This window comes from Anas platyrhynchos, chromosome 7, assembly GCF_047663525.1.
Source record: "Anas platyrhynchos isolate ZD024472 breed Pekin duck chromosome 7, IASCAAS_PekinDuck_T2T, whole genome shotgun sequence".
NCBI classification, from domain to species: Eukaryota; Metazoa; Chordata; class Aves; order Anseriformes; family Anatidae; genus Anas; species Anas platyrhynchos.
Genome location: NC_092593.1, coordinates 26,706,212 through 26,718,376, shown reverse-complemented (window position 1 = coordinate 26,718,376; position 12,165 = coordinate 26,706,212). Strand labels below are relative to the sequence as shown.

The 12,165-nt window shown below is 40.4% G+C and overlaps 1 protein-coding gene across 6 annotated transcripts in view; it reads right to left on the bottom strand.

The window, feature by feature from the left end:
* Positions 1–12,165, bottom strand: part of PARD3B (par-3 family cell polarity regulator beta) — a 399,043-nt gene that overhangs the window by 308,816 nt on the left and 78,062 nt on the right. For 3 of the 6 annotated variants that reach the window (XM_072041064.1, XM_072041061.1, XM_072041062.1), the window contains exon 3: positions 9,125–9,193. The exons of the other annotated variants lie outside the window; for them this stretch is intronic. In XM_072041064.1, the coding sequence (XP_071897165.1) occupies positions 9,125–9,193 (69 nt within the window). The remainder of the gene's footprint in view (positions 1–9,124; positions 9,194–12,165) is intronic. 6 annotated transcript variants of the gene reach the window in all.

The window sequence follows — 12,165 nt, the reverse complement described above, 5'->3', positions numbered from 1 at the left end:
ACAGAGGGACCTGACTCAAAAGTCATTACAGAACCAGGAGATGCTTCACTGCAATATGGTACTCTTAAAAATAATAACAAAAAAAAAAAAAAAAATCACTCCTTTAATAATATTCTGGATACTGTTAAAATTCAAGAACAGCTTGAGTAGAGCAGCCCCTACTTCTCTAACTCATGAGCCACGTGAAAGGCAATTTCTTTTCATTCACAGATTTTAACTTTTAGTTTTCCAACAGTCCTCAGTTTCATTTTTTACTTTCTTTATTGTAACCACCTCTGTATAATCAATACTTGCAAGCGTTACAGCATTTATTCTTGGAAGGAGATTAAAAAAAAGTTTTTGAAAAATAACGCAATGACCTTCCTGAACAATCTATCATTGAGTTTTAACCAGTTGATCTAAGTAGAGAAAACTGGAAAAAGGCACTTAAAAACACACCAGCACTGTAAGAAAAATGCAACGTACGGTGCACGTGAAGACCCACTTGCTGCCAAAAACACAGAAAAGTTTGCAGACTAGAGAACCCAACTGCAAAGCAACAACAAGGCAGAGTCCGTATGCCAGCCTGAAACCAACACAGAAAAAAGGAAGCTGACCTATACATGTATAATCCCCTTTCAACCTTTCTATTGATATGTTGCAAGTGTTTCAAAATGGAAAATGCCACAAACATAACCAAAGTGAATGCTGGATATAGAAAGTACCAAAGTTTTCTAGAAAAGACAGGATGCCAAAGTAACCTCCTGAGAATTACAGTAGGTATCTGCTGAATGCGGCACTGAGTCACATCAATATGAGAGCTTCGTGTGTGCACCTGGCCCATCAGGCCATCATAAAATGTATTACTCCTCCCTGAGACTAAAGAAAGAAAACAGTCATTTCGGGAACAGACTCTTCTACCAGGGTGTACGTTTTATAAACCAACTATTTCCATTTCATATGAATGAATTAAACTCCTTGGCTTACATGCACATTGTTTTATACTTCTGCTATGGAACTGAAAATCTAATACTGACACGTTGTTAATCTCCAGCAATACCTATAATCAGCAGTTACTACCGCATGTGTTAACAGGTGCAAGTCGGTGCATATTTTTCCATATTTTATGAAATATATTTCATGATATTAAAGCAGGTGGGTAAATCAAACTCTTCCCCTCCCTCACAAATTGAATTTGATACCAGACGGCTGGCACAAATTAGTTGGTGATCTGATCCAAAATGTTTCCCATTAAAAATAGGAAAATTCCCAATAGTTATTCCCCCCCCCTTTTTTTTTTTGCATAATTGAACTAGCTATACCAAGCAGATAAGGGATAATGCTTTTCTGTCCAATTGATTGAGTTAAACAAGCTATCAGTTTAAAAATCATACCTTTAAAAGTGTAACAGCTATTTCTTTCTGATCTACCATGCAACACATTTGTCTATGAAACAGGGAAATTTACAGTTGAGAAGCTCTGCTTCTTGACCTTGGACACAGAAGGACCAGTCGTTAGAAAGCAAGTTTATTTAATATGGAACAATTTTATATTCATAAGGTTGTAAGTGTTGGTCATAACTTTCACTTTTTCCCCATCTTCAACATCGTTGTCAATTTAAAAAACCTCATAAAGCTTTCAGGACTGGTGCTGCAGCTTATGACCTGCTGCTTTTCTCCTACACCCTCTCCTTGCTGCAGCATCTTGAGAACAAAGTTTTAGTCTACATTACTCGTTTGGGTTATTGATTCACTGGCAATACTGGGAGCAGAACAAAACCAACTTCAAGCAGCAGACAGTGAGCTGCTTCCAGAAATCACAGTTGGCAATTCCTGTAAAGCACCTACTTTGTGAGAAGCAGAGCAAGGCTTCCAGCATACAGGGCAGAGATGCCAGGCAGCTCCTGCCAGCGCTGCCCGTGGCTGTGGGAGCGACCACGCTGCCCGACAAAGGCACTGCCTCAGATGTCTTTGCTGCGACAAGATCAGGACTTGAATCAAGAAAGCATGCGGTAGACACAGAGCTTTGCACTAAAGATGATGCAACTTGGCTTCAAATACAATCTCTATGTCTAGGGCAGGTTAAGTTACAGCCCCCAAAGGCCAAAGAGAAAGAACCCATGAGGCCGCAAGGCCCAGCCTTGGAGGTCTCCTCAGGACATACCTGAGGCAGTCACGGTGCCTGCACTGACACAGATGCAGCACAACGATAGCTCTGAAGCAGGGGAAACTTGAAGCAAGGAAAGAGCTCAGAAGAAAATTGTTTCCCTTCCCCCCCCCCCCCCAGCTTATCACACAACACTTCAAGTTGAATTCACTCTTGAAGGCAGCAATTCACAATGCAGATTCCCTGACAGAGTGCATCAGCTGCATCTTCTCCCTTGGAAAAACCCCAGTAAAACACTCCACATAACTAAACATAAACTAATCTTCCTTTCCTTCTCAGTAAATAATTCTACTTTCTGCCTTATGTAATTGTGATACAGCATTCTGCTTTCCCTCATGGCAATCTTCTTCTGTTCACTCTAGTACCAGAAAGACAATAATCCATATCCTATTGCTATTTACTTACATTCCTTCTCCAGTTAAGCAACAGAAAAGGAGTAATTCTCCATCACACCCCCAAGGATCAAGACTTCAATATCAGATGTAGATTATCTTGTTATCAAAAACAAAAATTATGAAGTGTTTGTTTTGATGCATAACAATACTACAATATTTATTAGGTTGATTGAATTGCAATGCTCTAAGGCAGCCTAAGAAACTACAATTCAGATCTGCCTTGGGGAAAAATTGGGTATTTCAGAAAACAAAACTACTTATGCCAGCCCCTCTGACTGTCACCTTCAACACAGTAAAGTCAAACTATCCATAACTTGCTGTGAAATTTGGCAGAAAAACAACTTAGCTCAAAAATCTGCTGTATTTGCTGTCTTCGTTATAGAGACCTTTCACACAGCCTACGCGGACACCCATGCCCACAGAACCCTGGTGCTCCTGCTATTAAACATCAGTGCGATCTGTGTTTTTATCATCTCCATACTAATCAGATCGATTACTTCTGATATATTGTCCTGCCACACCACTGTAATACTAATCAAACAAATGTAGCCACAGGGAAATGATGCTGATATATAGCTATTTAATATTGCTGGATTATTATTATAATTTTAAATGCTTTGGGCACCACTGCCGCAGGACTTAACAGACCTGTGAGCAAACCACAAGCACTATACAGGTAGTGCTGCATCTTTTTTGTCACGGCCAACAAATCAGAATATAACCCAGGACAGTAGACCAAAACCAACCTTGAGTGAGAAATGAGGTTAGTGGTTCTGCTTCACTTCTAAGAGGCAATCAGAGCATACTATTTGAGAACACCCCGAGTGCCTTAGGATAACAGCAGGACACTGAGTAACAGCCATTTGTCTGGTCAACCCTTACAGAACTTTTGAGAAAGACATACACAGAGATAACCTTGCAATTAAAAATGTCTTTGTAAACATTACAGCTCTGCAAACTTTTATTACAGTAACTCTTTCATAGTTAATCACTATCTACTGTAGTATTCCTATAAAAAGAAATTTAACTTTAAGTAGTCATTATCTTTTGAGTTCTTTCATCTATAATACCAACTAACATTATTTCTAGAGCTCTATTAATCTCCTTTACAGCTAGTAAACCAAGATATAAACTGCATCTATCACTGAGGCATTCTTTATATATTACAGAGCTTTTAAAAGCATTCCAGTTTATTTATAGGTCTATTATTTAATGAAGCTACACTCCATCTTAATATATTGTGCCAAAAACTAGTCCAGAAAAATTTCTTTATACTGTCCCAAAATGGACTGATACAAATTGAAGAAAATGTAAAATTGTTTTTGAATACACTCTAATGTAGTGTTAAATTTTTTGTTAATCAATATTTCTGAGCATGAAATAAAAGTTTTTTTTAATAAGGTAATTCTTTTTAAAGTTGTCGTCGTTGTGTCCCCCCCCCCTTCCTCCCTTCCTTCATATAAAAGGTATTCCCCCTAATAAAAAAAAAATAATTATACAGCAGTTTTGGGACCTGGACATCCAGGCTTGAGACACTGAAAACAAGCCTGGGGTGAGTTCTAGCCCCAAGACTCTCCTAACAGTCCAATGACACAAGTCACACAGCACTAGCAGCCTACCAGCCCACACTGGCATGGGAATAGGTTATTCCACAAGCCATTCGGATAGAGTTAACTAGGTATTTTTCTCATGGCACTACTGTCAGAATTACTACGCACACAGATCATTTTCTTCATACAGAGCTTTTTTGACCAATGTGGCTGCAACAGCTTGCCCTGTACTGATGGCACACATTTTGCTCCCCCTTATCTGATGACCATGTCTACAACTTTAACCAGAACTGACAGGAAAGCTCATGACATAAGAAGGTAATTTAAGTACTTTGTAATTTGCACTCCAGTGGGAATGGGTACTACCTCCGTGTGATGGGCCACGGGTTGACACCACACATCTCTGGATTTACAACCATTTTGTGGCAGAAACCATCTGAGTTTTGGCCATCACACACTTCACCTACAGTAAAGAAAGGGCTATGGTGGCCATACAAAAAAAGCAAAAGAAAGTTGCCGGCCAGCAAAAATGATCTGGCCAGCAGCTCATGCAAATCCTGGGAAAATGCGGACCAAGCCATATGGTGAGTGACCTCGTTTGGTGAACCAGATTCCACTTGGTTGATTTACTGTGAAGTGAGTACAGCAGTGGTTCTGTATACATTAAAGAAGCTGCTTCTTTAAACAGAAACATCGCAGGAGGAGAAAGGAAGAATATTCTAGAATATTGCTGAAAAATCCTACCATCTATAGACAGAGCCATAAATATTTAACATGTTTACTGCACTGAATACTTGATGCCATTCAAGAAAATAAAATGGAAGAAAACTATTTTTTAGAAGTATAGATTAGTGCTGTTCCAAAAGTATTATTACTGATTTCAAAGCACTTGACCTACCACATCTGAATCATCATCTCCAAAAAAAAAAACTTTAAACAAAAACAATATTTAGAAAAATCTGTTTGGTTTAACTCCTGCTTAAGGTAAATACAGTATGATAATGAAAATCCAGAAAATTATTCAGAAGCCACAGAAGCTAACCCTGGCTTCTTAGGACACAATCAACAGAAACTTTGAACTTAAACTAGATTGTGTTCTTAATTTTACACAAAAACACTTCCAAATTGCTGTAGCAGTAAACAAACTATAGCCAGTTGTTATTCATTCAGATCAGGAGTGAATAACACTCCTAAATACTCCCAGACCTCAAAAGAGCATTACCATAGAGAAACTGTTCAGATGAAGACAATCTATGTGTCCGGATTCATAAATGCTTTCAGCCAAGAGCTGATGAAACCCAGTTGCACACCATCAAGTATCTGTTTCATAAAATCAGAAGGTTCACAGGTCTGCTGCGAAGTCCAGACCCCACACCTCAATGCCCTGATTCCCAGGCAAACAGCTGGACAGGCATGGTGCACAAAACAGCTTGAATTGCCCAGAGAGCTGTGATATTCACACAAAATTAAAAATAGATAAATGCAGAAAAATCCTGATACTCTGGGTTGTATTTCAAGACCATGTTTCTGTGTCTCTCCTCTCCTTGATTTTTAATGCCCATCACTTGAGTATAATGAGACATTTGCTGCTCAATCGTTGATCTGCTCCTGCTGCTTATTCCTCACCTAGTATCTCTGCCTACCATGGCATCGTAATTAGGGCTGTGGGGGTGATTAGGTTTCCAGTCATTAGAGGCAGGATTACAAGTGGGCACAGCCTGGTGTTTCCCCTTAGGCATGCGGAGATAGGGGAGTGCTGGCTTACGTGGATAGACTCTGCTTTACCCTGCACATGCACAAAGCCTTCCACTGTCCACCACACTGCATTTTGAGTCTTGCCTTGGCTACACTCCAGAGTATGGATTAAGTCAAATTTGTTTTTAAGATCACTAGAGAGGGCCAGAAGTTTCAGGTTCACAGGGAAACCCAGCGAGTTTCGGCTTGTTCCATTGTGAAGGCTGAACGCTGCTCTAATTACGCTGTCAAGATGACGATTGTGAACTCCTAATAAACAGAGACCTGTTTTCATGCAAATTTTGCTAGTAATAAAAAGATAGGAAGAAAAATATGTCAGCAGAATTGTTCCTGTAAGCAAAATGTTTTTCAAATGCTTTCATGAGTTGTCAGCAGCTCTAACTAGAAGCAGTTACCGGGGCGAAGCACTGCAGCAGCAGCTGAAAGTTCTCAGTCAGACCTTCTACGTCAGCTGCTGCAGCGGGAAGCACGAGGTGGCAGCTAGGAACAGCCACAAGGCCCGCGTGCCAGCACTGACACAGGAGCAGCACTCACGCATGACTGCCTTTAATCCCATTAAACCGCCTAAATTCTGCGCAGGGTGGTGATGGAGCATTTACCAAACCATCCGGAGAGCACGCATGCCTTCCTCCTGCACCAGCCCCACACCTCCGTGCCCCTGACTTGGCCATGCGCGGCAGCTCCGGATGCAGCCCAGGGGAGCACGGCTGTTCTCGGAGGGCCACCAGGGGCAAGGCTGCTGCAGGAGTCCCATCAGAACGCTGCTGAATTATCCTTCCCAGCCCACAAGCAAAAAAATAACAATAAAGTCAGATGAGACTGGCACAGCATCAGAAAGAAGTAAAATAACTAGGCTCTTAGTTTTCACTTTCTAATGTAACTGGTGGTGTCTAAAACAAAACACAGTATTGCAGAGACTGATGTAATGATAATGCAGTGACAACTTTGCTTTTACCCACAATTAATAACAAACTCTCCTAATTTAGCAAAGACCTTTTCAAAACATTACGCTACGGATCAGTATGTCAAACCCAGCGAGCCTGCAAGTCTCAGGGCTCCTGAATGCTCTATAAGATGGCAGTAAAGAAGGCATTTACCTACTGCACAGGGGTGCTGTGACAATTAATTAATGTTTGTAAAGTGCGCTGAAGCTGAAAATTACTAGATACCATGCTAAATATTAATTACCACGACTACAACATAGTACTGAAATTGTCACGGTGCTCTCGTTGTAAACTCCTCTCACTGAGCAAGCAGAAAAAAGTTCTCAGCACCCCGCTGAGGTTATCACCTTCTCTACAGCCAGACACAAACACGTATGCAGAGCTCCACACGTGTGGCACTTGTAGCCATGCTGTTGTGTATTGTTTTGGGCACACTCATTGCACAAGTGCGCACAGCACACTAGGTTCATTTCTGACAGCAATGACAAGGACAGCCTGTGCATACAAACCATCTGGCCACAGACCCTCATCTGTGTGCTGCTGCAAGCCACCAGCCACTTCAAAAGAGCCCAAAAGCAGTTTTAAGGAGCGTCCAATGGTTATTGTCCCCTACACATGGCACAGCAGCCACTCACTGGTAGTTCTGGATCTCCTCACACTGGTGAGGTACCTCCAACTTTTTAGAGGCACTTAGCTGGCAGTTCAAACCCAGCACAAACTGCTTTATGTCAGTTTCACAGCTTCGTCTTTTCCTTTAGTGACATACCTGCCTCTAAAAAGGACTAAAACAAATACAACAAGTTAAACAGATAGAGAAATTTGTATTGTCAGAGCAGACAACACATTAGAGAAAAGCAGCAAGAGATGCAATTCATGCAGAAATACAGATTCCATGAAAGCGGTGTTATTTTGCAGTCATCTTTTTGGACCATTTGAAACAAAATGATTTCAAGGGGAAGAATAGGAACAGCCCCATTCTGTAGCTGGCACGTGCGTGCATGGGGAATGCAGATGAGGATACTTGACAAATTTGAAAATTCTAATCAATCACATCCATCTAATTATGTCTCTCTCACTGAAGGAAACACCACAACCTGTTTGCTCTCGGCCAACCACAGGCATATGTATGATCAATAACTTGAATGATATGAGGTCAACTCATTCAGCAAAGATACTTCCAGTAAGGTTCAAAGAACCACTTAACTATTCTTGTTAAATAAGTGAACAGCCTATTTTGCTTCCAGCTCAGTCACTGGTTTTTGTATTTTTATTTTTTTATTTTTTAAATAGGAAGAAGATAATAAAACATTAATTGAATGTGTCAGAAGAAGGATGTCACAAGAAGCATATCAATATAGAGAGACATTGCAGCACATGTGCTTTAAAATAATTGCAGGATGCTGGCTCTGCTCCCAAGTAATTATTACATCAGTTATCCTATTCCCTACAGAGTTATGCAAATTTATTTATTTATTTTAAAGATAACCTGCCCTTGGGAAAGTAATTGGTGTGCAGCTAAACATCAGCCGTAGGTTTCTGAAAATAACAATGAGTTTCACTCGATTGCTTTTAAAACATGCGTTTTGCTGTCTTCCATAAACGCGTGGAGCGCTTCAGCAGCTACTCAGAGGAGACAGAAGCAAAGAAGATCCAACTTTACTGACATCCTATAGCTACATTAAACACTTAAAATCTCCTTTAAGTCACTGTCCTACAGGAACACACCAGCCTTCATTTTTACACCATTCTGAATGCCCTGCACTAAAGCAGGAGAACATTCACAAGAAAAAAAAAATCTCAGCTGGAAGCTATACAGCAAGACAAGGCAGCTAGTAGTCTGGTGAAGGGAGGTAATAGCCCACACCCTTCCTTTTTACACAGAGAAGAATTTATCTCCAGCTGGGATTTCTACTGCATATAAGAAGTGTTACACAATCACTACATCTTTTCCTATTAAGGCAAAGAAAACGCTGTGCAGTTTAACTGATTATTGTGAGCACACAGGCTTGTCACTCCCTCTGCAAACCAAAATCCCTGCTCAACATCAGTACGTGTCCAATTAGACATGCACTGTGCCTGCCTTTGCATATGGCTGGCGAGGATCCTTCTCAAAGTCATCTGGTACTGGCAACCAAGAAGCCCAGCGAGAGCCACGCCGAAGGGCCCAAGCTCCCAGCCTTACGACATGCAGCAGCCTCTAGGCAGGTTGCTAGTACTCCATCTCCCAAAAATTAGTAAGAAAAGCTGGTCAGCACACAAAAACCCAGATTATCTGTAGAGCATTATAGTCCCATCAGGATTTCGTTAACGAGAGCCTATGTGCACATGTGGGTACCTGCTGGAGAGTTTTCAGCCTTCTGACAAGCCCGTGATCCTTTTTCTGGAGTGTGAAAGAGACACAGCACTGCAAGAAAAAAAACATTACCTACCTATGACAACTCTGTTGATCCATTCCAAGCGATCTCTGTTCACTTGCCTCTCATGAATACCCTTATAAAAGATGAATTTAACCAAACTAAAACCAGAACAAAATTTTTATGCTTCTAGATAATACTGTTACTAAAAAGGGATCGCACTGCAAGCATCCAAATACCAGAAGCTCAAGCCCAGTAGTCAAAAGTATGGCGTAAGATTTGATATTTAAAAAAACATATGCAATTTAAAAAGTTCTTATTTTTAAATTTTAGGGTGTTTCATCATCAAAGATAGGAAGTCTTCAGGATTCCCACCCAGTTCCTCCCTCCCACAGAAAAGTGTCACAAGAGACAGAAGGAAGTTTTTAACTCAAGGAGTTGCCAGCTCCCAGAACACATTAGTACATATCTCACGATAATTGATGTTATCTTCAAACTGCAGCTGTGGGACATATACTAGGAGATGACATTTCCAGCTTTGATTTGAAGGAAGTTTGTCACATTTTTGGATTCTGTAGAAATGCTTCCAATCCTGAGAGTGCAGCCCATCAACCAGCAAAATTACAAAGCAAGTAAGGACACTTATTTTTCCTTTTTTAAGTATCATTTAAAACCAAGTAAGTCTCATGACCAAGGGAGGGATTCATCACTGAAACCAGAGAACTTCGGTAGGAGTAGATCACGGAACATTTCATGAGGATGGGAGTTGAAACAGAAACGACCATGTACCCACACATGCGCTAGAAAGACTTGCAGCTTTTTTCAGCTCCATAAGAAATACACAGTACAAATAATCACAACCAAAATCAAGCTTGACAGTAGGAGCATACAAAGTAAAAGCTACCTACTAATAAAGTATCATTAACTCTTCCTTTGAGCATCTTCCCTGCTCCAGACAGGGCATTATCACTACATTAATGCAGGAGTACTTATGCAGTACTAAACCACTTTGCTGATCATCTATTTTTATCTCTTTTCTATTATTTCTCTTTCATAATGGAAACAAATAGCCAACGAACAAATTCCAGTTTTCATATTTTCTAGTCCTATTATTTAAAGAAAAACAAGATCAAACACCTCATTTAAATGATACGTTGCATTTCCTTCATCAATACATATTAAAAGACCCACTACTCACTCATAGCAGCATTCTGCACACGTACACTGCCCTACCCCGAAGTCCCCATCAGTATTTCAATCTTTTTGCTTTTTCAGACAATGCAGCAGCCAGCTGTGCTCCTCTAAGATGTCTTGGAAAGCAATCTGACATTGTATCACAAATTTCACTCCAGTGTGCATGAAGCCAGCTTGCAAGAAACTGAAACTTCAGAACACATGGACGGAATAATCACGAGTGTATGAAAACCTACGCTTAATGTTTCTTCTCTCTGAGATAAGTGCCATTTAGGATATCGCTGAAGAAGTGGGGATATATAGCTTTACATAGTCTTCATCTCTTTGTGGCCAAGCACACATCTGCCTCAGTTATGCTGCCTGAAAACAGAGCAGCTGGGGCTTCCGTCTTGCATGCAGTTGCTGCCACCCCAGAGGCTGGTGCTATGCCAGTGCCCTGCTTCCCACATCTGCCCTCAGCAACAACATCGCTGAGTGGCAGCTTAGCATCTCTAAGCTAGCTAAAGCGGACTATACAGCAATGAATCATTCAGCAACTGGGAAAAAAAAAAATAATGCAAGCACAAGAACTCTGCTTTACTATTTGAAAACAGAAACAAAACCAGGAAACATCATTATGGTGTGGATGACAAGTAAATAAGTAGAGCCCCATGGGCCTATTAAGGTAGCTTTTATACTTGAGAATTTTAACAATAGGAAGCTATGCAAAAACAACGTGAGAGAAATTCTGGAAAACTTTTGCCTCAACTAGATTGGGGATTCCCTTCAACATTCAGTGTAACTGAAAGTTGAGGTAATTTAGTTTGTAACCTCTCTTTTAAGCGCAGACAGAAGCCTGTTCATCCTAACTGTGAGGCCCAACAGAAGAGCCTGAGGAAAAAATCCAACGACACTGAAGCCCACTACAACCTAGTAAGCAATCACTTGTCAAAGCCTCTTTACTGTAGAGCTATACCTTTGCAACTTCTGATGACAAACTCCGCAGCTCCAATTATCTGTACTGGTCTGTATGTATTCTCTTTCCTAAACAACATATGAAGAAATTCTATTCAAATTTGCTTTTTTTTTTTTTTTTTTTTGCCATTTTTAACTTAAGAGAATGTCGTTTTGTAGCATTACTAAATACCACTTCCTCTTCTTTTTTCTTTACAAACAACTGAATTGTAATTGCTGGTACAGAGAAAATTGCAGGAGTAGAGGTTTACAGCATGCACTCTTACACCCAGAGGTGAACACGGCATGAACACAAGACAGAGTCAGCACCCACCAATTACAGCTTTCTACTCAGATGAGAGTGCTCATTTATACAGGAAAAAGTACTATAGTGCTTTATTCTTTTTTAAACACTCAGCCCATCTCGTATTTCTTTGATAAGAACTTCCTTATAATACCTCTCCTATGACAGGATGGCATCACAGAACCACCTTCAATAAGGAGGAACGAGAGGTCATAAGCTGAGTCTTAATGATTATGTCAGGCTTTGAAAACTCACTGGCTGAAGTCAGCTACCTGTAACCACACCTGGAAAATTCTCAGAGCTCAGAAGACTGAAGTGCCCCAAGACTACATGGATTTCCACAAACCACTGTTCTCCTTCCCTTAAAAAAAAAAAAACAAACAAATAAATAAATCACACTGTCCATGTTGAAATGCTTAAATATGGAAACTGGTGCTTAACACTTCAGCTAGCAGCATTGTCAGGGTTTGGCTAATCTAAGGAAGACACATAAAATAGCAGCATTAATCCAAATCAATCAAGAGAAATTTAAACACTGAAGGACTGTTGTACAGTGTTGTGATATTTGTAGATAATTAGTATACAGCGATA